Here is a 26772-nt window from a genome sequence, read left to right as displayed (position 1 = left end):
TGTACCGAAAACTAGGTTAGCCCAGACTGCAGTGTAGTGCAAGCTGCAGTTCAAGCACAGCTTCTTCAAAAGAAGTTGTTTGTACTGTGCTTGGTGAAGAAATTGAAGAGGGAATGCCTGAAGGGTTGGCTCTTTCTGCCCATTCCCACACCATGTCCACTGAAAGTCTGCTCACGTCCGGACTGTGCTACCAGCTAGCTGCTTTGCTGAAGGCATCCAGTATTAAATCTGTCAGCAGAGATGGGATTCTTCTCTTCTAAATTTGTATTTCTGCAGAGTAAATATATACAGCTGAGCTAACCACTCTCACCCTCTTATGGTCAGGGGAGAGGAGCAGATATTTTTAAGCTCAGGTTAATCTCCTCCTAAAGCAGATGACTAAAATAGGTCAGCTGATGTCTGTAGATAAGGAAATGTGCACTTGTGTACAGGGAAGACAAATAGCTAAGTGCCTTTCGGCCGGGGTCTCTGTGGGCAGGAGGGAAAGGTTCCCAAAGAAGGGACATTTTAGTGCAGTGACAGACAAAATGTGAAATGGCGGTTCCTCTGATAAGGACAGGATGGAAAGGGCTTTTATTCGCCACTGAGGCAGCTTGAACTGGTGGCCTCAAGCGGTTCTGTGTTCATTAAGAAAATGATCCTTTTGTGCTGCATAAGAAGGGAAAAGAAAAGGCTTTGGTGATACACAAATGAGAGGTGCAGGGACGGGGAAGGACAAAAGAGCTTGCAGCAACACCCTTCTCCTAAATACGAGGCTGCTCTGTGACACCTCCACAGCAGCCTATATTCACAGGCTGAAAAGGCTGAAGTCTCTTCCAGAAGGCCAACCGCTGTCTTAGAGCTGGGCGCAGAAATGGAAACTGTGCTGGTTCGTCTGCATACTAGCATCCATTTTTGGGACTGCAGAGATTCCATATTCTGCACTACTGCTCTGAAGAGCCCTGAAGCAAACAGTGCTTTTCAGCAATGAATGCTGTATAGAATAGCAGTACACCTTCTAAAGGTTTGGCTCCCAGGACTCAGGAAAACCCAGCTAAGCTTGAGTCTCCAGGCTAGCAGCAGAGGATGGGAATCGAGTATCTCTTTTCTGATGTCAGAGGCTTGGGAGTTTTCCCACTTCTGAGACTTACATGACTGCAGCTTGGGCATAGGGAGTAAGTTCTGGTGACTGTGATCTCTGAGCAGTGTTGAAGTGACTGAATAATAATATTTCAACCTACTGCCTCTGCTTGCCTATTGATTATACATGCACACAGTGTTATTAGTGTAGCAGTACTTCTGAGAGTTGTAAACATCTTCATTAAGGGACTGGTTTCAGAAAAAAGGCATATATTTCATTCTGCAGGTAGTTCCAATTTTTTCCTGGTCAGTCTCAGGTCATGCTGATGCATAAATGGTGATGTTCTCAGTAGTAGATCAGTAAATGTGAGAGTCCTTGTTACCACTGAAGGCGATGGGAAGAACCATCATTCATTGTGGTGAAGTCATGGTTTCACACCACGAAGTTAGATTTGGCCAAAACCATCATGTTTTTGAAAGGACCCTTCAAAACAAGATTAAACTGTGTCTTCTCTGAAATTCAGTCAGTTTTTCTCAAACAAAACCTTGGTGATTCTCCTGGAGAGCTGATTGCATTATCTTCGCTGATATTAAGTGTCAGCTTGCAAAATGAGTGGACCTCTGTGATAGAGATTGCTTACAGAGGAGGATACTGTGCAGTGTGAGTAATGGTGTCAGTCACACTTTGGAGAATACTTTTATTTGCTTAGCAAAAAATAAATTAAATCTCTAGCATCTTCCTTATGACTGTGCTGTTGTATCTAATGAAGCAGTTAATACAGCTGCCTGATATCACGACTGCAAATTCAGAGTTCATTAAGTATTACTACAGCACTCAGAGTGGTCAGCCAATTTGGAATTACCATATGCCTGGCCTAGAAATACTTTTGTAGGGTCAGGGAGGTCCCAGGATATTACAAAATGTTTAACTGTTATCCCAGTGCATCCTACTGCTCTGTTACTGTAGTCCTCTTGCAACAGGTACTTATACCAGCCAGGAGAAAAATAAAAGAGTGCATCAGGGCCTTCTTTTTAGCCCTTCTGTATGGAAGAGAGTTGTATAGCCACCGTTACTTGTGGTGCAAAATAAATTGTTGGGCTAGTTCTAGACTGAGGCATCTTCCAATAAATTCAAAAATGAAGGAAGATATTTTAAGTACTGAGGGCAGTGAGAGGAAGAAACGGGGATTGGAAGGGAATAGACAAAAGACATCACCTTCTCCAGATGAGAGCAGCCACTTTGGGAAGATAACCTGGGGTCTCAGAGCAGCTGGCCGTACAGCAGCCCCACAGCAGCTCCTGTGTAATTGCCCCTTTCAGCCCACCTATGGCAGCATCCCGCAGCAAAAGGTGGTAAGTTCTGTTGTCTTAACCTGCCTGTCTGTTGCCTTTTGCGGTGCTTCAGGGCATTGCACCAGGAAAACACTCTGTTTGCTCCTTTCTTTCTGTGATTGGAGCTGGAGGGCCAGTTCTCCCAGGGCACGCAGCTCTGGTTGTTATGCTGCACGTGGTTTTTAGCCCAGGTACCTGCATTGTTAGATTTCACAGCAAGGCATCAGTTGGTTGTTGCTGTTGGCTGCTTGGGGAATATCTGCACAGCTCAGACTGCTGCCCCATCGCTGAATCGGCATGTAGGATGGACAGTGAATCATCAGTGTTGCCAGCGGTGGTAGCAAATGTGCACACCTCTCAGAGGGGCAGGGCTCCAATGGCCAAATTATGTCTCCACAATGATCCAGGAGAGAAATAGTGTTCTGCTCTGCACAGCTCCTAGCTCAGGGCTATTCTTAAGCTATGTAATAGCATCCTGTGAGGGTACTGTGCCTGAGTGAATTATCAGTGCAACTGTTTGTTAGTATTCATATTACATTCATAATTGGTATGCCTGTGATTTAGTGTACCAGCTTGCAAATAGCTAATTCATTGTATTAAAGCAGTCACTAGCCTTGCCTCTGCTAATCATGAATCACACCTTTAAAATTACAAAGTTTCTTTCAGGCCAAAGTCATGAGGGACTGTTATTTTTTCCCTCTTTGCTTTATGATTTTGAGCTCTAAAGAGAGTTGCAGTTTTCCCCTCTGAACTGGAACTTGTAGAATTAAACAGGACCTTCCACCTGTCACTTGCTTTGAAAAGCTGAAGGAACATCATAAAACCCTCCATCTCAAAATGAATTTCACAGTCATCTTCAGTTCTGTATTTCTCACCACCTTGTGGGTACAGTCGGTGTTTCCATTTAATTTCCAAACCATAGACACTTCTGTCACATTCCTATTCCCACCTTTTCCAGAGGTGACTTATAAATTTCATTCTGAAACAAAGTGATTTCGATCTAACTTAGGGCTTTATTTTTTTAGTACTGATCAGTAAAGGTATATTACTGTTTCTTAGTAATGAAGTCCCTTGAGACCTGTCTAGCACATTTCTGAAGACATCCTATTCTATTCCCTGTGGAATGTGAATAGAAAATCAAATAAAACTTCATATTGGGAAAACATATAAAATATTGCCCATATTATCAAATTATGTTTTTATTGTAAGTTCAGGAAGGACAGAAACAGATCATTGTAGTAAGGCTGAACTTCTTACTGACTGTTTTACAGCCAATGGTGTCCTATTATCTTTTCTCACCAGTTTCATACAAGAATTGCTTTAAGTCAGTGACAGTAATTTTCTCTTTGGAGTTCCTCTGTTGTCGCATCTAGACAGTACTGTGTCATCCCAAGAATATTTCATTTTGAGTTTTTCAGTTCTCCTTACGTTTGGAGCACCTGTTCCAAGCTCCTGCATACAAGAAAAATATGGTCTTTGTGGAATGAGTCAGGTGCAGGACCACAAATGTAATTCAAAGGCTGGAGCATCTTTCATATGGAGAGAGGCTGAGAAGGATGGAACCGAGAAAGTTGGGGAAGCCTAGAGAGAAGGCTCAGGGGATTTGTTCCATCTGTATAAAAACATGATGGGAGGAAATGAAAAAGAAGGAGTAGGGCTCTTCTCAGTGGAGCCCAGAGACAAGACAAGACAATAGGCTCAAATTAGAATAGGTGAAATTCTGTCAGAACACAAGAAAACTAATTTTTACTGTGATCATGACCAAACAGTGGAACAAGCCGCTCAGAGAGGCTGTTAAGTCTCCATCCTTGGAGACAGTCAAAAGCTTTGTGAACGTGGTCCTGGACAGCTGGCTGGAGGTGGCACTACTTGAGCAGGGGCTGGACTGGATGATCTCAAGAGGTTCCTTCGAACCTCAACCATTCTGAGATTCTGTGTGATTACAATTTATAATCCTCTGTATTTATACATGTTACGCTTCTTGTCTGTGACAAATATTCAGATCATTCATGCTGTTAAGGTGCTGTGAGCTTGCGGTAGTTTAAATAGTCAGTCTTAATTTTGGTGATTTCAGGTCCCTAACTTAATTTCTGTGACCCTCAAATTCCCGTAAGAACAGTGGAATTTATTAGCACACTATGTAAAGCTCTTGATTTTAGGCTCTTAGTGTTTAAACAGTTATTTTATCTCAATAGCTTACTTTAAAAAAAACAGCAACACCTATTTCCCCCAGACCCAGACCATGCATATTTATCACAGCCTTGCTGTTTTTATATTTTAAATTGCATTTTTACTAGATTTCTTCCTATAGGGTGCATAGAGTCCTCATTTATACATCAATTCATTCTTATCAACTTAATGTAAAAAGAAACTTCAATTATAAAGTTCAAATCTAGCCTCAGTTGTATAGACACAAGCACTGACAGATACTGTATAATAAAGTAAAAAGTGTTCATGCTCAAGCCAGAAGAAACCCAGCCTCAGTCTTAGAATTCAAACTGATACATTATGGCTTATCAGCAGCACTGTTTTACTCCCTGCAGAAGTTGTTGTGAGACTGTAAATCTGAATCTCTACTGAGTTATCTAACAGTCTCTAAGTGAGTCAAGTACATTAATAGATCGTAGAACCATAGAATGGCCCAAGTTGAAAAGGACCACAGTGATCACCCGGTTTCAACCCCCCTGCTATGTGCAGGGTCACCAGCCACCAGCTCAGGCTGCCCAGAGCCACATCCAGCCTGGCCTTGAATGCCTCCAGGGATGGGGCATCCACAGTCTCCTTGGGCAACCTGTACTAGTGCATCACCACCCTCTGTGTGAAAAACTTCCTCCTAATACCTAACCAAAACTTCCCCTGTCTCAGTTTAAAACCATTCTCCTTGTCCTATCGCTGCCCACCAAACAGTCATTCCCCTCCTGTTTGTACATTCCCTTCAAGTACTGGAAGACCACAGTGAGGTTACTTTGGAGCTTTCTCTTCTCCAAGCTAAACAAGTCCAGTTCTTTCAACCTTTCTTCATAGGAGAAGCACTGCAGCCCTCTGATGATCTACATGGATCCTCTGGACCCGCCCCAAAATAGATATTTGTATGTATATTAAGGTTATAACTAGAGATTCTGAAAAACAATATACACACAACATTCACAATAGACTTTAATAAGGATTAGCAATACTTCTAAAATCTGTCAGTCTGATGATCCTGAGGCATGTCATATGATGATGAAGGCTAAGGATGTGACAGTGCAGTTGTAATGAGTTAAATAAAAAACAGAAAGACAGCGGGGAGTGTTTTTAGATTCTTTTTCTCTTGACATATTTTCTATCCTGTCATATGGCTATGAAAACTTCCTGGCAGACATCAGTGTGGATGTTGTTTTTTTCATGACTGATGATCTCTTGAAAAAATAGTTGAAAAATTGCATCTATGTCCCATAGATCTCAAGTTTGCACTCAGACATGCAAATTTGAGATGTTAGGATTTATTTGCCTTAAGGAGATAAGGAATAGTGTTCTCTGTGTAGGGCTTTGTCAGGAGAAGTCTCCCTGTTCATGGGTTGCTCATTTAATGTCTGGGAGGGTGCTGTGCACCTCACACTGCTTCATTCATAGGAATGGGCATCTGAACATCTCCTCCTTGTCCTCTTAGAATCCCTTATGTAATGTTCTACCAAAACTATAGCAGAGGGAGCTTGAAAGGGGACAACGAATCAACATGAGCAGTTGTCCCAAAGTGGCTTTTCCAGTTCATATGTAATTAATCCAAATGAAAACAAGGCAGCCTGCATTGCCAAGACAAAGGGCAGGGTTCTTCTAGTTCTTACCAACTGGCTGCTTTGCTTTGTTAGACTGGTTCCTTCCTTTGGTTGTAGTTGCTCACCTGCCCTCTGGTCACTGATGTAAGAAGGACTAATTGCCTTGCCCGATGCATGGGAGTACAAAGATAGCAGAGTGTGCAGGAAAGTAGGGCTTTATGGGTTTTATATTTGTGCTGGACATTAGAATGGAGAAAAATAGATCATCAGTAAACAGATATGTGAAGAAATGACTTCATTTCATCATTCTGTTCGGTGATAAGTCTGCAGCCATTTATCAAATGCCCGCTAGAAATAAATGTCTCCTGCCATTTTCTTGCTTCTAATTATATCACACCTCTCTGTGTTTTCTGTTGTTCATCTAAACTGGTTTGTTTTTGTCTTTTGAAAGAGTGATCTTAGATAAGAAAGGAAAATTGAATAAGGCATCTCACTTTCCTTGGCAAGCTAGCAAAATAATGGTAAAGAACGCCAAATTAATTATTGCTTTTATAATAACAGAAGAAGCCTACTTGCTTCAATTAGAATGAAAGTCAAGCAGCCTCTCTTGTATATTCAGTGGCTTTGAATTTGAGTTTGCTTCTACGACAACACCAACAGTGTTCTTCCAGTTTTCTGACCCAAAGCATTTACTACACTTTCCTATCACTCTCTGGGTGTCTCCTTGCTCCCCTGTGTGCATTATGTAGAGGTGGTGAGGACCTTATTCCCTTGCTCAGCAGTAAACCTTCTGCATAACCCTAGAAATCAGGAGCTGAGATTTTTCATTCTTTAGAGACTGAAAACCTACCAGAGCTTTACTTAAACAGAGGGAGGTTTTTACACAATTTGGTATGACAGTGAATAATGCCATCTCTCCATTAGCAACAGCTCTATCCCAAAAGCAAAATGACATTATTTGAGACTACTCCCACACATTCAGCTTTCAATATGACTGTGCCTAATTATACTGCATGGGTTGGAGCTTCTGGTAGGCAAGTTTAGGATAACTAGAATTTGAGGGGAAAGCATGGCAGAAGGTTTGAGGTAGGAAGGCACATGCCTAGTAAAAGGACACAGGTACCCATAGGTTTATATAGATGACCAGAAAAGATATGATCAAGGTTCAGCTGCCACACCAAGGGATGTGGAAGGATCCACATAGGGAAGCCTACTCCTGTCAGAGATATAGGTTTCTCACAAGGGTACTTATGGACTGAGGGGGTGGCTGCATCTTTTTACATTCACATTCTTTTTTTGGCATTTTCTCAATTCTTCTCTTTCTCACAAGGAAGCTCAGATTCTCAAAGCATGGCCCAGAGTGAGGAAAGGAGGCGTTAAGCCAAAAATCCTATATTACAGCCTTTTAAAACACAGACTTTGTTTTCTTTACAGTTGCAAAGAAGATAGATGGGGAGGTCATATGCATGATCCTGTCTAACAGATTATCTAGACAGCTTCTCTTTCCTGCTTCTTTCAGAAGAAAGCCACCTCACAAAACATTGTGTGTGGGGTCAGGCCTATCTGGGTGCATTTGAGTGCCTCCTGGCCTCTGAATTACAGATATATATATAAATATAAGGAGGAGGTGCTCCAGATCAGGACCCTCCGGGCCTACACTCAGGCATGTGTATAAGCCCCCAGTAAAAGAAAAGGCAGCATTTTGAATCAGAGATGCTGTTTTAGGACAGTAAAGACAGGCAGAGCTAAGAAGTGAAGCATCTGGATACTTTTTAAGCCTCACAAGCACATATCCCAACATGGTCTTTATCTTTCACTGGAGTTTGGCTACAGGGCTTTCACCAGGAATGTCTCACTGAGCTTGTGTGTCATTGGCAGAAAACTGGACAGATTTTCCCAGTACCTGAGACTCTCATAGTGGCAGTGAACTGCTGATGTGAGGTACATCTGAATGATACCAACAAAAAGTCCAGCATATTTTTTTTGGCATGGGAAGTGACATAGGTACAAATAAAATTCTCTGGGAGTCCCTGTCTGTCTACACAAGTCCAGCATTCACAGGGGCTATCAACACATGACCAACATATACTGTCTAAGCACTTGAAAATAAAGTATTCTGCAGCAGTGTCTTGAAGTGACCCATCCACTTGTATGCCTCCAAAGCAAGCTTTGGCATTATTTACAGATTGCTATGAACTTGTCATCATCTCTGAGATGGGGAGGGTATCTCATCTCTTAAGGGGAATGTGAAATTCCATCACTTTTTGTTATGCAAATATTTTGCAGTAGGGAAGAAATTCCTTTGTAGCCTTTCAAAGCAGATCATGAGATATAATTACAGTAATTTTACTGCACAGCTACAAATACAAGCACATGAAAGGCGTGTGGGCAGTCCTGCATGGCTGCATGGCTAATAAGGATGGAGGATTCATAGATTCTCAGCTACCAAAGGTTGGATCGACTCCAGTCACGAACACAGCAGCAACAAGCTTCTGTCAGAGATATGATGAAAAAGATCTCATCCCATCTTTATATTTCTAGTGACAGTAATCTATAATTTTGGAAGGCTATCCACTGTTTAATTCCCACACCCCTCCCCCACTTGGGAATTGTGTCCTATTCTTTCAGTGCCTGAATTTTTCTTTTCCTTTTGTCAGTAGTATGAGTTTTCCCTGTTCTTGGATTTTTTTTTTTTTATGTATACAAGTATCTATACTCGGTGACTGAGTCACATCTCAGCCTCTTGTCAGTAAGCTAAATAAGTTGAGCTCCTTAAGCTTCAAATCTTAAGACTTGTTCCCAGGCCATGGAGATACTTGTAACCCTCCTTTGAACTCTTATTCTTGCTGTCCTCATTATTTCCATAGCTTCTGGAGGTGTGGACGAGAATGTGAGATTAGGTGTAAAAGGTGAGACCAAAGATGTATTCAGCCTAGTGTCCTTCCTCTGCTAGCACTTCCTAAAGACTGCTAGGGAAGACTGACAAATGGGAAGACAAGGTACTGCTTTCCTCCTTGTCACCTGCTCCAGTATCCAGGTGATCTGCAGCTCATTCTGCTGCGAATGCTCTTAACTTGGTCCAGGATCACTTCCTATTTTCTGTTTGACGTTCATAGAATCATAGGGTGACTTGGATTGGAAGGGACCTCAGAGATCATCTAGTTTCAATTCCCTGCCCTGGGCAGGGCTGCCACCCACCAGATCAGTTTGCGCAGGGCCCCATCCAACCTGGCCTTGAATGCCTCTGTGGATGGGGCATCTACAGTCTCTCTGTGCAGCCTGTGCCATGGCCTCACTGCCCTCTCAGTGAAAAATTTCCCCAGCATCTATTCTAAATCTTCGCGCTTTTAGTTTAAAACTGTTCCCCCTTGTCCTATCACTATCAGACCATATACAAAGTTGATTTCCCTCCTGTTTATAAGCTCCCTTTAAGTACTGGAAGATTGTATGAATCCAGGGACTGCCTTAGCATGTTTGTTTTCTTTCCCATTACAGTGCATCGGTAGCTTATGTTAAACTGCTCTGTGGGAAAATTTTAAGTCCTCAAGGGAGTCACAGCTTTCTATGACAGCTTACTGACTCCGGCAACCAAAACTCACAGTGCTGGAGATGGTACTTAATACACAAGACCCCTCAAACTAGCCACTTGCCTATGCATTTTAAGTTCTTATCTGTAAAGCCAGCGTGTGTTGTCTCCCAGGTTGTGTACAGGTTGTGTAGAAGGTAAGTTTTTCTAGAAGAAACCATTCTATGCTCCCAGCTTGCTAGTTACAGAGCTGCAGAAGGCGAGATGTTTGTATTGGACTTGAACTCCTTCCAACCCTGTCTGCATTTCACCTCCTGCTGGGAAAGTAATCCTTGCTTTCCAGAGAGGTCCATGTAGTGGGTTCCAGCCTTCTGTAATATGTCTGCAGCAAAGTTACCTGAAAGCTTTCAGTGATCAAGGTGCTCTGAAAAGTGCTAGATCTACTTAAAACATATTTAAGTATGTAGTCAGCTCCTGGATTTTTTTTAATTTTTTTTTTTGAGACATAATCTGTAGAGAAGGCTAAAAAAGGAAAATATAAAACCTTGTTGACAGTGTTTCTGAAAGAAAGCTGAGATTCTTTCATAATAGCATAATTACTCCAGGTGTTAGGGATTTGAAAACAACAGCACCGCTCCTGAGGAAGGAATGAGTTGGCAGTCCTAACGCTGCCTTTATTTTCAAGGATTTCCAAGTGTACGTGAATGAAATCTTGTCATATTTGCATCTCCAAGGATGCAGGTGTACCCCCCCATCACCAATCTACTGCTCTCCTCCACGCTGTGCCATCTATGTCCTATATACTTTCTCTGGGTTGCAGACATGTGTACACACACACAGGGGCACAAGCACACATTCTAGCTTTCTTCATCCACGGCCAGACCCTAAGCACAGGATGTAGTGCCTCCTCTGCATGTCCTTATCTCAAGCCAGCACACACAGCAGACCCTGTGCTTGTCCACAGCATGACTTGTCCTGTCACAAAGCGTGTCTTTTCCTGGAGATGGGGCTCTGAAGTTCCCCCTTGTCCAGGCCCTTGAGGTGCATGAGTGCATTTGAAGGGGAGCTTCAACAAATGCCTTTTGCTGGGGTTTAGGAGCAGCCAGCTATGTGAGAATGGGTCTGAGCTGCTCTGAGCTGCTGGAGTGTTTGTGATGGATTATATTTATACCTCTACTGTTTCAGCCTTTGACAAACCGTCCCATGCATCTGTTATATTAGAAGGCTTCAATCTAATATGTTTTGAGCTGGGCATATGGAAACATGATTATGTCATCTTTATTTGTTTTTCTCCATTCAGTCTCACTCCTCCATTCTTCCCTCTCCCCACCATCTATCATTTAAAGATCCACTAAAACATTACATGGTGGGCTTTACTCATCACTGTCTCTTTTTTCCCCTGTGTCAACAGATGCTTACCCCAATTCTGAAGTGATCTATGTGTGGACCAACAGCACCACAACCTCTGTGGTTGTGGCTGAAGACGGTTCCCGACTTAACCAATACCACCTGATGGGACAAACTGTGGGAACTGAAAACATCAGTACCAGTACAGGTGAGCAAGATATTTCCAAGGACAATGGGGATGTGTTTGTAGAACATAGAATGCTGGGGAGAGTGGGGCAAGTTCCTGGCTTCCTGGTAGTGGTGTTACAATGGAGAGGGCTGCATGCTGACTGTGAGGACCATCACCAGATCAGAGAGCCCTATAAGCTCCCGCTGTTTATGTGGAACACTGGCACTGCTATATGCAGCCTGTTGGCAGCTGCCTTTCCCCAGTCTGCCAGCGCTATCACTGGAGTGCTTCCCTGGGGGAGGAACCACCCACAGGCAAACACCACCCACGCACTTGATCTGTTTCAATCATCACTTTAGAGCGATTTGCCTGATGAGGCCAATGGGAGGGGGGGGGAGGGAGAGGGAGCGGAGGGCATGTGGTGATGGTGGCGTGGCCGTGCTGCGTGTCTGGGGACCCCATAGCAGCAGGAGGGGAGAGCCAACCCCGAGGATTCCCATTCCCTGCCCAGCTGGGTGTGGAGGCGCCAGATGTGGCAGCATTAGAGAGGCAAAGAAGGTTTAATCCTGGCCTGGGCACCCACGTGAGCTGTCCCCCCTGCTTCTTAAGGCTCCCACGCAAGGGCAGCCCTGGGCCTGCATTGGTGGGGGGAGTCCCAGGGGGGGTAGATGCTGGAACAGGCGTCACGTGGGCCTTGCAAGACCGGGGCTTAACCAGGTTACACAATGCACTTGTCTACTACAAGATCTGGGGGGAGCGGAGGGCATCCTGCAGCCAAGAGAAGTGCAATTAGCATTGGAAAAGCCAGTCAAATTGCCTGGTGTCTTCTGGAGATGCATCTCATCTCCTGTGGAAAATGGTGAGCTCTGAGTGAGGGCAGGATTGTAGATGCTGATGTGTAGATTAGGTTAGGAACCCATTACTGTCCATGAAAAATTTAGTTTTGAAAGCAGGCAGAAGTACACTCACACACAAAGTTAGTGGAACCGAAGCATCAAGGTGTGTAACACTTTCTGCTCAAACTGTCCCAACGTGCCCAATAAAGAGAGTAGCGCAGCTTGCAGCTTGCTCTCGGAGCACAAGACAAAGCTGAGGGAAGGTTGTCTCAAGCAGCGTGAAACAGAATCACCATGAAACAGAACCACCATCTCCATCTTATAGAGCTTATCCCTTCCCTTTTCCCCACTCAGAAGGCACAGAGCTGTTGTTAAAGCAGATTCCTAAAGCCAAGAAACATGTGTAGACAAAGTCAGAGCAGGCACCAGTACAGCAAAAGGACAAATAAGTAATGCTATTTCCCGTTAAAGAGCAAAGAAAGACACATTTTTCCTTACCAGTTTACCATCATGGCCGCGTTGTTCTCTGGAATGAATGGCAGCTCCCCTCTTGCCCTCATCATGGCCAAGAAAAAGATCCAGAGGACGTAGTGGGACATCTCCTACAAGCTCGTCCTGCTCTTCAGAGCAAACAAACAACCCCGACAGCGTCTGCTCCAGTGTGTCAGCTCCGGGCCCCTGCCAGCGCACAGCTGTGCCTGCAGGAGCTCCCAGTACTCCACAGCCCACGGGTACGGGGCCCAAAGTTGGTGCCTGGTAGCCTCCTCCCTCCTGTATCCTAAGATTTAGGCTAATAAATGCTTGTTTTCCGACGTCAAGATTTTATATTAATGTCCTGGGTTGCATCTGGGCTGACTGGATTCTGATTGCAGGGTGGATCACAAAGAGCAGGACACAGATTGTAACCGGGGATTAGCAAAATACAAAAATCCGATTTTGCACAGGGAAAGCATCAGTCAGAGGTGGATTTTCTGGACTTCATCAAGCTCGCGTTAGGCTGGTAATCAGGGTTACTTGTGAAAGGCTATCTAAGACATTTTTTCCTTCTATTGCATTGTTGAACTTAAAAAAAAAACCCACAAAATAGTTGTTGCACAAATCCCACTGCTGGGATATTTCATGGTGTTTCGTGGGTTTTTTTGTTCTTTTTTTTTTTTTTTCTTTTTGACACCCAAGTCAACCTGCACGGCCTTAGCAGTCACATAGGTGAAATGTTTGTGCAAGTCATAGGATGCTTATGCTTCTCTCTCTGAAAGATTTGTTTTTAAAGGAAAATGCTGGCCCTGTACAAGTCCAGCTGATTTTGTCCCCAGGCTTTTAAGTTAAGCTGTCTCCTCGGAGAAGATACCTTTGCATTCCCAATTCACCAGCCAGTTTGGAAATCAGGACCACATTAACCATGCCACAGAAAATGGCTCTGACACGTGCCACCTGTGTGGTGGTTTGTTGAACTGACATTCCCCAATATTATTCCCCCTGAAGAGGATATTTGTCAGCTCACACTGCTTCCAGCAGTCCCTACATCTGCTGTGTCCTGCTGTTGCAATGCTGCAAACACTCAGATACAGGCTCTGGGTCCACGTGGATCCTGCTGGTGTCTGCAAATGATTGCCCAGTTCTGTTCCCCAGACCCAGAATTTCTCATCACTCACTTTGGTTCTGCAGTGCCATAAAACAAAACAAAAGCCCACTTCTTTCTTTTCTGCCAGCTGGAGCCCAGGCTATGAAATATCCAAAGCCTAAACAATAAAAGAAGCATTCAGCCCTTCATTCTGTGCCGAACAGCCTGATTTTTCCTTGAGATGAGGGTTTAGTGTGCAGCACTATCAAAACAGCACAGGCATCTCTTGTGGACCACAATGTTCTGGATGTCAGTGTGGACAGGGACTGCTATGTCACAGGCCTGATGTTGGGGTCATGCCAGAACAGTTGTCCTTACACCTGAGCCCAGGCAGATAAGGTAAACAAACAAGCCTAGGGGCTGGCCTATGCTCATTAAAAAAAAAGCCCCATTGAATTGCAGCACAGCGATACTGGAAGAATTCAGGAAAGATCCTGAACGTTTGTAAGCAGCATTTCCAGAACTCCATCGCCCGGACACTGAAAAACCATTGCAGCAGCTTTAAATGGCAGCACAGTAGCAGAGCTCTGTGAAGAAATGCAGCCACTCCATTCTTGAGCTTTTCACCGGTGCTAGATTTGTCATTAGAGTTGTGTTGGCAGTGGTGAATGGACTCTAGCAGGAGCAGTATTTTCATCTAAAAGTGCTGCACAAACCTATAATGAAAATTTAGCTCTTGCTCAAGAAAGCTTATGGTCTAAGAATAAACTGTGGCCTTACGGAAGTAAGAGGGCTCCAACAGAGCCAGGACTTTGTTCTCTATAAACAAAAGGCCAACTCAGGCAGCTTCTAGCATTGCTTTAAGCAGTGGTTCCAGGACATAAAAAACCAAGCTGTGGGGTTTTTACCAGCCCCTGAGGATGTGGGGGAGACATCCTTCATGCAGGCATTTTAGAAAGAGACAGCATGGACAATAGGAGAAGGTAGCAGCTGAAAGAAGAGGAAATACAAAATCAGGTGATACCATTATTTCAGCAGAGACAAGAGCTCTGGTAGGTTAAAGGAAGTGATAAGGTGAGAATCAGCCACAGAAGATGGTCAAAGTGTAAGTGCTTATTTTCTGCATTTATAAAAAGGAAAATATGAATCCCGTTGCTCTACTGAAGCTGTTTAGATTTACTTTACTCTGGCTTGGAAAGCATGCTGTCGAAATCAATAATGCACATCGTCACTCCTTAGCGAGCAGGGAAAATGGGACTCACACGCATCGCAGTGCAGCAGCAGCTCAGAAGCAAATTACAAGCACACAGACCCTGCTGCTCCTGGCATATATATACATATATATATTTTTTTGGTAATCCACAAAATGAATGCTCCTAAATAAAGAGCAAGTGGGGTTCCTCCTGAGACCACAGTATGTTCAGCATCCCCAGTTCAAAATTACACTAAATGAAAGGGAATTAGACAAAGCTTCACAAGGATTTTCTCCCCAGTTTCACAGCATCTCCTTTCCATCTCCACATCCCTCATCAGGGAAGCCTTTTGCTAGAAAATCAGGCTTCAGAAGAAAGCCATAAAGATAGAGGTAGGCTGTCAGGTAAGGCAGTCCTGTGCTATTCCAGTCTTTCGGCCTAAACTCCTCAGCATGAATGAGTCTGTAAACTTCATAGCGAACAGATCTGAGAGCCTCAGGCAGCTATACCTGCAGAAAACCTCTCAGTGTAGACCCGTTGTCCATTAATTAGCCATATTGTCACTTAGCAGTAATCTGCCCAATCTAACCGCTTAGCAGTGCAGGCTGCAACTCACTGCTGTTCACTCTGCAGAATCAGTCTGTTATTTATTTTCCTATAGGGGCTGATCTATGGAGGATAACAACCCGTTCTTGCAACAAGAGATTATAGCCAATCCTTTAGCTCAAGTAGTTAAGGTCTGCTTTCTGCTTGTTCTCTAGAAAATAAGAGATACACACCCCAGAATTTCCAGGATCTGAAATATTTGTAAGTCAAAAGGGTTTCATTTAATTTTTGTTATACTCACCCTGTACAGTTTGCATTTTGGAGCAGACATTCCTCTGATTTGTCAGTATCCAGCTGAAAAATGCATGTTTTTAGATTAATTTGATGTCAGTGTAAGTGGAGCTCTCCTAGGGCCTGAAGGGGTTTGATTGCCTTTTTTGATAGGCTTTTATTCTTATATTTGATTTTAATTCTTTTTTATTTATTTATTTTTTCCCCAGGAAAAAAAATAGTATCCAGCTCTCAGATAGACAGCCAGATTTTGGCTTTGGGGAGCTGTTGCCATCAATGAAAAACCTTCAGTAACAACTGTATAGTTTCACAGGAACAGTCTGAAAGAACTGCTTGAGTTCTTTTTTTTTTTTGCCTGAACAGTTAGGGAAGGTGACAGCTGGTCTATCTGTTTCAGAGTGCATTTTTTTGAGGACTGTATTGAAATTCAAAGGGCCTGACAAAAGCCCGATTAAGGCAATGCTGTGAATTTGGCGTATAAAAGACATGGAATTTAGCACTGCTGTAGCAGCTTTTAGTGAATTTCCCCCTGCAGTCAGTATAATATTAATTGCAAAAGAGAACAAGACATGGCACAACATCTGTCCAGAAAGAGATTATCTTTCCAAGAGCTAAGGCATACCAAATTCACGGAATCACAGAATTGTAGGGGTTGGAAGGGACCTACAGAGATCATTGAGTCCAACCCTCCTGACAAAGCAGGTTCCCTACACCAGGTCACACAGGTAGAGGAAGTTTTCCAGGAAAACTCCATGCACCAAAGGGTTGTTTGGTTTCCATTTTTTTTTTTTTTTCTTTCTTTTTTTTTTTTTTTCTGGAGGAGCAGTTTGATGGCTTTGAAAGATCCAAGCGACAGTATCAATATCAGTGAGCAAAGCATAAATTCTTTCAGCACTGACACTAGGACAGTCACACAGTCACTGTATGGGGCAGGAGGAGTGTCAGGACCCAAGTGATGGGTCGGCATTAACAGTTCCCTAATAAGGTTAAGTCCTGCTGCTAAATCAGGTTTCTAAGAGTAGGAGGCCTTAATCGTTCTGACAAGACAGTTTGTGGGACCAAGTCAAAGCAAGGCAAGAGTGAGGCACTGTCAGCAACCCAGATTTGCCATGCCGGTCAACACCAGGGCGTGCCAAGTACATAAAAGGATGGCAGGTTTTTGGTACAATAGTCATCAGTTGCTGTCTTCTGCTTTCAGGGACTGAATGTGAAGAGCAGCAGGATGTAGCAGCACCTCTGTCTCTTGGTATGGCACAGCACTGAAATCCAGGCATTTTTGGTGCAGTTAAGAATGCCTGAATGGTAGCCTCACACTGGGGGAGAGGGGGAGCTGCTTAGAATCCAAAATCATAGAATCATAGAATCACAAGGTTGGAAAGGACCTACAAGATCATCTAGTCCAACTGTTTTCCCTTTACCATACCTACAGCAAACCACTAAACCATATCTCCTAGCTCCCTATCCAGACGCCTCTTGAACACTGCCAGGGATGGCGACTCCTCCACTTCCCTGGGCAGCCATTCCAGTGCCTGACCACTCTCAGAGAGAAAAAGTTCCTTAGAGATCAGTAAGCCTGCTTCATTTTAGCATATATGCAATTTTCTTCCCCTAGGCGAATACACTATAATGACAGCACATTTTCATCTGAAAAGAAAAATTGGTTACTTTGTCATCCAGACGTACCTTCCCTGCATCATGACTGTCATCTTATCACAAGTGTCGTTTTGGCTGAACAGAGAATCTGTCCCTGCTCGGACCGTCTTTGGTGAGTACCTCACCCTCTTGAAGCATGGGTAAGGAAGGGGCTTGTATGTGGAAGTGATCTGTAACAAACCCACGGTGCTTATTTTTGCTTGCAGTGTTGTAGGTGTTCCCATGTTCTCTTCTAGTTTAAACTCAAAATCAATTTTTAAAAAGTGTGGGCTTTTTTGGTAAAATTGTGACAGAAATCACACTGTAATCAGTTCTTTGAAGGTTAAGGATGGAAGACAGAAGAAACAGATTGTTGTGATTTGTGGGTTCTTCTTTCCCACTCTGGTAAAATACATGATGGTTTAGAACAAAAAGCCATACATATTATATAGCGCATACTCTAGTTGAAACAAATTTCACTTTGAAACATTTTGTTTCTCTGTGTTTCAAGATGTTTATCCAGGAAAAACATGTAGAGGTTAATTAGTGACAATTATTTCTGTTACCATCAAACAAATTAATACGAGTTTGAATTTAGAAAATGTATATTTACTGCAGATACTGTCATGGAAGAATCCTTTGGGTTCTCTTCAATTACTCAGCTTGCCACTGGAAGGTTGCAAAAAAAATGAACAGAATCTTAGCTGGAGGTTTGTGACATACAGGATTCCCACTAAATGATAAATGAGGGGTGTGGGAGCTGCAATGTGTGTAAAACTTTGATCAAATGTTCCTAAAAGAGCCATTCATCTGTCTAAGCCTACTGAAAAATCAGTCAGCACCTTTGATCAGAAATCGGTTCCACAACCTGTATGGGGGAAATACCAATGCCAGCAGCATATTGCTGGCTGGCGGTGCTTATTTTATACCTTCACAAAGGTGTAACCTAGAGCTTGTTCTCATCCTGCTGATACACCCCTCTCCATGTGAAAGCAGTGGCAGCTCTGCTGACTTCTGTGGAAGAGAGAGCCACAGTCAAGGGAATCAATAACAGCAGACAATTACATCCCTAAAATCTCCACATGGAAAAACAAAAGTCATAATCTGACTTTGTTGTGGCAGTTACTGCTGAATGGGTTGATTGCAGATTTTATAATGTACCAGTTAACAAGCGATGCTATACGTACATACCATGCATTGACAAAATACCAGAGATTTTGGGTTGTGTAACATTTGGATTTGTATTATCCTTAAAATTATATATTAAGTACACTGTAACTAAAGCTAACCAGAACATCACATAAGTAATCAGTTGGGGGCTGATGCCTTTATTTTTATTTCACCAGCAAAATGTATTGCTCTTTCTGACCAAAATGTGCAAGCACTGATTTCCTTCATGTGGCCTTCCTAACTCTCATGCTGAATCAGGGCCCTCTAATAACTTATTAGGAATCTTGTAAGGGCTATGTAAATATAAACAGGAGGGGGAAAGACTATTTACAAGGGTGGATAGTGATAGGAGAAGAGGAAATGGTTTAAATTGAGATAGGGGAGGTTTAGGTTAGAGATTAGGAGGAAGTTTCTCACAGAGAGGGTAGTGATGCACTGGAACAGGTTGCCCAGAGATGTTGTGGATGCCTCATCCTTCGAGGCATTTAAGGCCAGGCTGGATGTGGCTCTGGGCAACCTGGTCTGCTGGTTGGTGACCCTGCACATAGCAGGGGCTTGAGACTGGATGATCTTTGTGGTCCTTTTCAATCCAGGCCATTCTATGATTCTACCAAGCTGATCTCTGCCTCTGTTTTTTTAATCCTTTACAGGTGTGACAACAGTCCTCACCATGACCACCTTAAGTATCAGTGCCCGCAACTCTTTGCCAAAAGTGGCCTATGCTACTGCCATGGACTGGTTTATAGCCGTCTGCTATGCCTTTGTATTTTCTGCATTGATTGAGTTTGCAACCGTCAACTATTTCACCAAGAGGAGTTGGGCGTGGGATGGCAAAAAAGCCCAGGAAGCTGCTAAAATCAAGGTGCTTATCTTACTTGTCTTAAGTACCTAAAAGAAAAAGCAGTTGTGCATCATCGTTCACATAACCGATAGCACGGTTGTCACCTTCTCTGTGATGAAGGCATTTGGACTGGCGCTAGGTCACAGCCTCCCCAGGTAAAGGGCCAGTGGCCCTGACAAAAGCAGCTGCTAATGAGCATGCCCCATGGGTCCAGGTCCAGCTGGCCTCCCTTCATTACCTCTGATGTCAGGAAGCTTTAGCTTGAGTAAGCGCTATGACATTGAGGCAGAAGCAGCTGTTTGGGACTCAAAGGCAGAGTAGCCCACAGACATTTGTTTCAGCATGATGGATTACAGTGTTTGGAAGTTTGGAAGTTTGCATCTTGAGAATGCATTTCCATTTTCTGTTCCTGCAATCTTAACATTTAGGTCTTTTTTGCAGAAGAAAAAAGAGCGCCAGTTGCTGGGAAATAAATCAACGAATACATACAGCACTGGGAAGCTGACCCCCGCCCCAAACATGCCAAAGGACTCAGCCCCCGCCGTCATCTCAAACGCTGCTCCTGCTCCAGTGAAGTCTGTGGAAGAAAAGCCCGCTGAAAGCAAAAAGACTTACAACAGCATCAGTAAGATTGACAAAATGTCCCGGATAATTTTTCCAGTGCTGTTTGGAACTTTTAACTTAGTCTACTGGGCCACATATTTGAATAGGGAGCCTGTTATTAAAGGTGCCAACTCTCCAAAATAAACTGAAGGACTCAAAAGCCACACGTGAGCCATACTTACAAAGCAGATGCTACCAAGGAAAATTTGAAATCCAGACCACTTTCTACATTTGGGCAATATTCTTCAGGAAGTTTTTTGCATGTTTAATAATATGTACAAATAATATTGCCTTGATTGTTTCTACATGTAACCTCAGATGTTTTGGAGACGATGATATTACTTACAGCAACAGATCTTTATCAAAGATCAGAAGACATTGAACATGGCTTCTTTGCTGCTGAGTATCTTGCATTGATAGTTTACAAATAAAATAAGTTATATTTTTTAACTGTTCAAGTGTACTACATATCGTGGTTTTTATACTTCAGATGTACAGTCATACAATTGTAGGCTTAGCCTCTATTTTACAGAAGAGCTCTGCTGTTGTCATCTGATAGGTTACTATGAATAATGCCAGTTGTAAATGTGCCAAATTATTAAATGTAGGGCTATGTTTGAGCACCTTTACTGGTGATAGGTAGTGCATTACTCCACAGGTAAACAAACAAACAAACCCACTCAGCCCCGTTTTCATTAACAGAAGTTGATTAAGATGCAGTAAATCCTAATGGGGCTATGCTGATTTTCACTGCTTTTGAGCCTCTAGCTTGCAGTGAAGTAACATAGGGAGCAAGATACTACTCGTGTAAATAAAGGTGGTGGAATCTTGCCCTTAAAATAAAATACTGTTTGGTTTTTAAATTCCAAGGGAATTTTCTCAAATGGTTTTCAGTATTTATTCCAAAAAATAGAGATATATTGCATGAAATTAACATAGATTAGGAACATATTTGTGCAAATAAAACTTTTGACAATGGCAGTAGACGGTTTTATTAAGGTAAAGTAACTCATGTTTGGAGGTTTTCCCAAGAAGATTGTGTTACATTAGCAGAGCCAAACAGTAAAGAATTCAGTAATTCTGGAATAATTACTTGGTTCCCACAGTGAAAACCAATCAGACGATACTAAGGTGTGTGATCAGGGGTAAAAAAACAAACAAACAAAAAAAAACAACAGAAGGAGAGAAAGGATGTGCTTCATGACAGCAAGGTATTTCAGTGGCAATTCTAACAGGAAAGTGTTTGTACTGTCCATCTGAAAATTTTCTATAAAATGCCTTGCTGCTGCCAGTGTGTTTTGCTTTCACAATGAATGAGAAAATGCAACCTGAATTTTCAGCTCTTTCCTCCTTGGCATCTTTCTTTGTTCCAGAAGCTTTTGTAATTTAATCTTAATGTTTAAATAAAAAAGGCGTTCAACACTTGATTGCAAAATGTCATTCTTTTACTGATTATCATTTTAGAGACCAAAAAACTCACCACTGAAGCTGGAAGAAGGAAACCACATATATGTGTAGTGAAGCAAATGTGTGTGCCCAGTACATCTTCACAGTTACCCAGAAAGGTACGTGCTGAGCGAGGACAGCCAACCAGGATGTTTCAGAACTAGGTACTGTTTTGCCATGGAGCATCAGCCTTGTGTTCTGTTTGGGAGAGAGAGCAGAACTTGTGCCCTGCAACTTCCCTTTTGCATGTCACAGCTCTCAGACTCACACAAGGTCTCTTCTTAAGGGCTGAGTTTCTGAGCTTGTGTACTTGGGAGGAAATGGCTGCTTTCATAGAAAGTACTCTGTCCCGGCCAGACTCTTCATAAAATCAGAGAATTGCTCAGGTTGGAAAAGACCTTAAAGATCATTGAGTTCAACCACAACCTAACCATCCTATCCTAACTAACAACCCTTCACTAAATCATGTCCCTGAGCACCACATACAAACAATTTTTAAACACATCCAGGGATGGTGACTCAACCACCTCCCTGGGGAGCCTATTCCAGTGTGTAACAACCCTTTCTGTAAAGAAGTTTTTCCTGATATCCAACCTAAACTTACCCTGGTGCAACTTTAGGCTGTTTCCCCTTGTCCTGACACCTGTTACCAGTGAGAAGAGACCAACTCTGCACCTTTCAAATACTGGAAGAAAGCAATTAGGACTCCCCCAGCCTCCTTTTCCCCAAACTAAACAGCCCCAGTTCCTTCAGTGGCTCCTCAGAGGGCATTTTTTCCAGGCCCTTCACAAGCCCTGTTGACCCTCTTTGGACCTGCTCTTGTTCCAGCACTGGGCAACTACTCTGCATGGGCCCTTCTGCAAGAGCAGGCTGGTGTGCAGGGACACCCAAGCAGCCTTTTAGGCCACATGGTACTTGTGGCAGTAGCACCCAAGTGCTGCTGGGACAATACAGGAGCTGCACTTACTGTGTGGTTGAAAGCTATAAGCAACCTGTGAATCTACAGAGGACACTTTTTTCAGAGCTATTTTGTCTTCCTTGGAGATTTCTTGATGCTTGTTGTGTTTGCTCATGCCTGACTTTGACCCCAAATGTCTCAGCATCACATTCAGGTTTCCTTTGCTGGAGCTCTGAATCCAACCACTTTTATGTCCATGTGGAATCTCCTTGCTTCCACTGACTACAGAACAACTTGTGGACAGTGGAGCTGCAAGGTTGCAGGATCAAGCCCTTTGCTTTAATAAATAATGTACTGATGTTTTCCCGATGTGTAATAGGACTGACAGTTGCCTGCCAAAGTTATGACACCACAGAACATTTTATCACTTGCAGGGATATATATCACTTCCATTTATGTTGACTATTGCTTCCTGTGTTTGAAGGTAAGAGCAGAATATAACGGTCAGGGCTTGTTCTGTTGCTGTGGATATGCCAAACCATGTTGAAATTTCCTGAAGAAGCCGCTTGCCTTTCATTTCCCAGATAATCACACACATTCTAGTCCTTGCTGAGAACTGATGTGACAGAAGAAGCAGCAATGGCCTCCCAGCACGCGCCACTCCCTGAGTAGAAGGAGCTAGCCTACAGCTTGGGAGGTGCTCCACTGAGCCCACCGATTCCAGGCTGGAATGCTGAAAACTCATAGCCTCATGTTGCCTAACAAATACCCCACAACTGCAATGGAACACTGGGGTGGGATCAGCAGTGTCAGGAATTGCATTGGCCTGCTGTATTGTCCTCGCACGGAACCCAGTGCTTTGGGCATAGGTCCCTCCCGGCTCAGTCACAGCTAAAGGGATTAATGGGTAGGGATTGCTTTGTTGATGGGTTTTTCCTGTAATGAGTTCATGAGAAAGAGTTGAAAAGTGATTTGTCACAACAATCCAGCGCTGGAGAGCAAGTGCGTGCTGCATACTGCCAAATTTCCTCACTTGTACCCAAAAAGAGTGAAAGAACAAGTCAAATACAACAGAAAAGGCTTTTATTTCTAATATTTGAGCTGTGCCAGCTGACTCTGAGGATGAATTTAGGTAACAATGTGTTTTCAAATCTCAACCCTCCTCGGTTACCTTGAATTCCTTTCTGGGGTTTATAAACAGAATATGCCCTCTGTGGGATAACTAAATGAATTTGTACAAAGCTAAGAAAGAAATGATTTTATGAAATAATCCTGCCTCTCAAAAATTCTTGCTTAACATATAAATTAAACCTTCAAGGAAACTGAATGAAAGTGCTTTGTTACTCAGGCAAGAAGAAGGCAGCATTTGAACAGCTATTTGTTTTTTTAAATCTGGAGATAATGGCTTTTGCGATAAGGATATGTTTCCCCTAACGCCCTTGCTCCTCAGATTGGAACTGGCACTGCAATGTTCAGAGGAACTTATATTGTTTAAAAGCAGCGTTTGATCAAATCTCTTGAACTCCATCTGGCTTTTTGTGTGGTTTTGTTTCACTACAAACACTTAAATATGGTCATTGGGGTGCTATGGTGTCTCAGACTGCATTCTCACCTTACTACTTTCCCATCTTCTGTTATTTGGACATTCTGTATGCACATTCCTTCTATCTGAACAAGACAGAAAGAGGTTAGATGTTACAAAGTCCAAATGACTTAGAATTATAGAATTATAGAATGGCCTGGGTTGAAAAGGACCACAAAGATCATCCAGTTTCAACCCCCCTGCTATGTTCAGGGTCACCAACCACCAGACCAGGCTGCCCAGAGCCACATCCAGCCTGGCCTTGAATGCTTCCAGGGATGGGGCATCCACATCCCCTTGGGCAACCTGTTACAGTGCATCACTACCCTCTCTGTGAGAAACTTCCTCCTAATCTCTAACCTAAACCTCCCCTGTCTCAATTTAAAACATTTCCTCTTATCCTATCACTATCCACACTCGCAAACAGCCGTTCCCCCTCCTGTTTATATGCTCCTTTCAAGTACTGGAAGGCCACAATGAGGTCTCCCCAGAGCCTTCTCTTCTCCAAGGTAAACAATGCCAGTTCCTTCAACCTGTCATAGAATCATAGAATTACTCAGGTTGGAAAAGACCTCAAAGATCATCAAGTCCAACCACAGCCTAACCATAGTACCAAAACTCTAACAACCCTCTGCTAAATCATATCTCTGAGCACCACATCCAAACGGCTCTTAAACACATCCAGGGATGGTGACTCAACCACCTCCCTGGGGAGCCTATTCCTCATAGGAGAGGTGCTCCAGCCCTCTGATCATCACAGAGGTCCTCCTCTGGACCTGCTCCAAGAGCTCCACATCCTTCCTGTACTGAGGGTCCCAGGCCTGAACACAGTACTCCAGATGGGGTCTCATAAGAGCTGAGTAGAGAGGGACAATCACCTCCCTCTCCCTGCTGGCCGCCCCTCCTTTAATGTAGCCCAGAACATAGTTGACCTTTCAGGCTACAAGTGCACACTGCTGGCTCATGTCCAGCTTCTCGTCCACCAGGACCCCCAAGTCCTTCTCCTCAGGGCTGCCCTCAAGAGGTTCTTCTCCCAGTCTGTAAGAAAGTTTAACTCCAGCTGCTCACAGCATCTTTGGTCTCAAAGGACCTTCTCTTCGCTCCTCACTCAGCACAGACTGCTGCAGCCCAGCTCTGAGCAGGGAGTACTCAATCTGTGAACCCCATTCCCTCCTTTCACATTTCCCCCTTGAATATGGGAACCAGCTCCCTGCACGGTTGCTGTTGTGACAAGAAGTACCACAAAGGGTTTAGCCTTCAGCATCCCTCGGGGTGAAAACACAGCCACACAACGAAAAGTAAATTAAAATGCAGATCCACTTCATTGTGCTGGAGAATATAAACATTTTAGTCGCATTACAGTGTGCAATAAAATGTTCTTTTATTAAAACACGTGCTGGGTAATTATAATCCTTGACTGCGTAACTTGAAAGGCAAGAGCAAGGTTTAAAGATAAAAGGGTACAAGTAGGAAGGACAAAGTAGAAACGAATGAGTGATGAGGGATAATAATCGGCGCTCTTTGCTCATCGACACGGTGCACCGAGGACAAGAGAAAGGAAATCTTTCCACCGGGCAGCGGGTGGAGGCCGGGGAAGCCCAGCTGGGAGCCGCTTCCCTCCGCCGCTCTTCCCAGCGCCGCCACCAGAGGACCCCGCTGCCGCCGGGGTCGCGGTGGGGGCGTGGGCAGAGGCGGAGCCGCTCCGGGGAAGCCGCCCCCGGCCGAGCGCTGCGGGGGCCCGGCCCGGAGGGGGGCATATGTTGAAGTTGGGGTGCGGCACTTCCTCACCTCCTCCTCCCGCTCACATCGGTAAACCTGGGGTGTGTTAGCCAGGATCCAGTATTCCTCCGGCTAACCCCAGGCAGAGGGAATAGCTGCTGTATCATCTGATAAAAACAGAAGTTTTAGCTGAAAAACGCCCTGGGGTATAGGTCTGGGAATTGCCTGGCTCGCAGAGGATTTTCCCTAAGCTGCCTCGTTCCTTCAATAAATAACTGCGGGAACAGAGATCGCTCCCCAGCGAGCATTTCTGGGTATCGCGGGGAAGCCGTGCTAAAAGCAAATCGCCTCCATCCAGCAGAACTTTTTGTTTAATGTAATGTCATAATTAAAAGCAAATCCCCCGGAACTTGGAAATGATGCCTACCGGGGGAGGAAGCAAAGACTGATGCCCCTGAGATTTCGAGTCCCAGTGAGCCGCCCGCTCGCAGCGCCGTAGCGGGGCTGTTTGTTTCCAGATCGCCGTAACCAGGCTGGATGTGGCTCTGGGCAGCCTGGTCTGGTGGTCGACGACCCTGCATAGCAGGGGGGTTGAAACTAGATGATCATTGTGGTCCGTTTCAACCCAAGCCATTCTATGATTTTATGATCCTGTGAACCCCGGTGGCACTTTGTCATCTCCCAATCTGATAACGAAGGGGAATATCTTGTATTACCCCGCACCCAGAGAGCTCAAGCCTCCAAAAATCGCATCCGCGTTGTTAGGAGCAGAGCAGAAAGACACATACCCAGAGCCAAACTAATTTTTGCCCTGACCGCACTTCGCTGCGGTCACAGCAGAAAATCCTCATTTATCCCAACGATGTTAATATAAATTCGCGCAGTCCTCTCTCCCGCAAGTCCTCGTGTACGTTCTACCTTACAAAAACAGATGCACGCAGATGTGTTATCTCTGCATCTCACGGTGCTCGCAAACTTCTCCACACACACGTCCACACGGAGCCCTATATCAACGCGCTGCAGCTCTGCCTGGGGAAGGCTGTGCGGGAGCCGCACCGCCCGCACGTCCCCGCCCCGCCCGGCGCAGCGGGATGCCCGCGGGGCCGCCCCATCTCCCTACGGCTCCCCCGGCGCCCCGGGGACCGAGTGAGCGCGGGGGCACCGCGCAGCTCCGGGGCGGGAGGCGGCCCCGCTGCCGAGGAGGCAGGTACCTGTTGGGCAGGGCGGGGCGGGCTGAGGCCGCCGCTCGGTGACGGGGTGGCTGCG

General features: G+C 44.2%; 3 protein-coding genes across 12 annotated transcripts in view; 2 read left to right on the top strand and 1 right to left on the bottom strand.

The window, feature by feature from the left end:
* GABRB3 (gamma-aminobutyric acid type A receptor subunit beta3) overlaps positions 1-12743 on the bottom strand; it is a 183260-nt gene extending 170517 nt beyond the window's left edge. Inside the window, exon 1 of the mRNA XM_085532678.1 lies at positions 12523-12743. Coding sequence (XP_085388804.1) covers positions 12523-12623 — 101 coding nt within the window. The 5' untranslated portion in view covers positions 12624-12743. The remainder of the gene's footprint in view (positions 1-12522) is intronic.
* The window catches only part of GABRA5 (gamma-aminobutyric acid type A receptor subunit alpha5), a 54346-nt gene extending 33063 nt beyond the window's left edge, over positions 1-21283 (top strand). For all 6 annotated transcript variants that reach the window (XM_085532696.1, XM_085532723.1, XM_085532731.1 and 3 more), the window contains 4 exons: positions 11084-11227; positions 17228-17380; positions 19068-19279; positions 19700-21283. In XM_085532696.1, the coding sequence (XP_085388822.1) occupies positions 11084-11227; positions 17228-17380; positions 19068-19279; positions 19700-20005 (815 nt within the window). In that variant the 3' untranslated portion in view covers positions 20006-21283. The remainder of the gene's footprint in view (positions 1-11083; positions 11228-17227; positions 17381-19067; positions 19280-19699) is intronic.
* Positions 21284-25158: 3875 nt separating this feature from the next.
* Positions 25159-26772, top strand: part of GABRG3 (gamma-aminobutyric acid type A receptor subunit gamma3) — a 287168-nt gene continuing 285554 nt past the window's right edge. For all 5 annotated transcript variants that reach the window (XM_085532637.1, XM_085532634.1, XM_085532645.1 and 2 more), the window contains exon 1: positions 25159-26713. In XM_085532637.1, coding sequence (XP_085388763.1) covers positions 26448-26713 — 266 coding nt within the window. In that variant the 5' untranslated portion in view covers positions 25159-26447. The remainder of the gene's footprint in view (positions 26714-26772) is intronic.

This window comes from Coturnix japonica, chromosome 1 (genome assembly GCF_054131305.1).
Source record: "Coturnix japonica strain WE chromosome 1, WE-NBRP24, whole genome shotgun sequence".
Classification (NCBI taxonomy): domain Eukaryota; kingdom Metazoa; phylum Chordata; class Aves; order Galliformes; family Phasianidae; genus Coturnix; species Coturnix japonica.
Note: the sequence above shows the minus strand (reverse complement) of the source record. Positions and strands in the feature narration are given on the sequence as shown.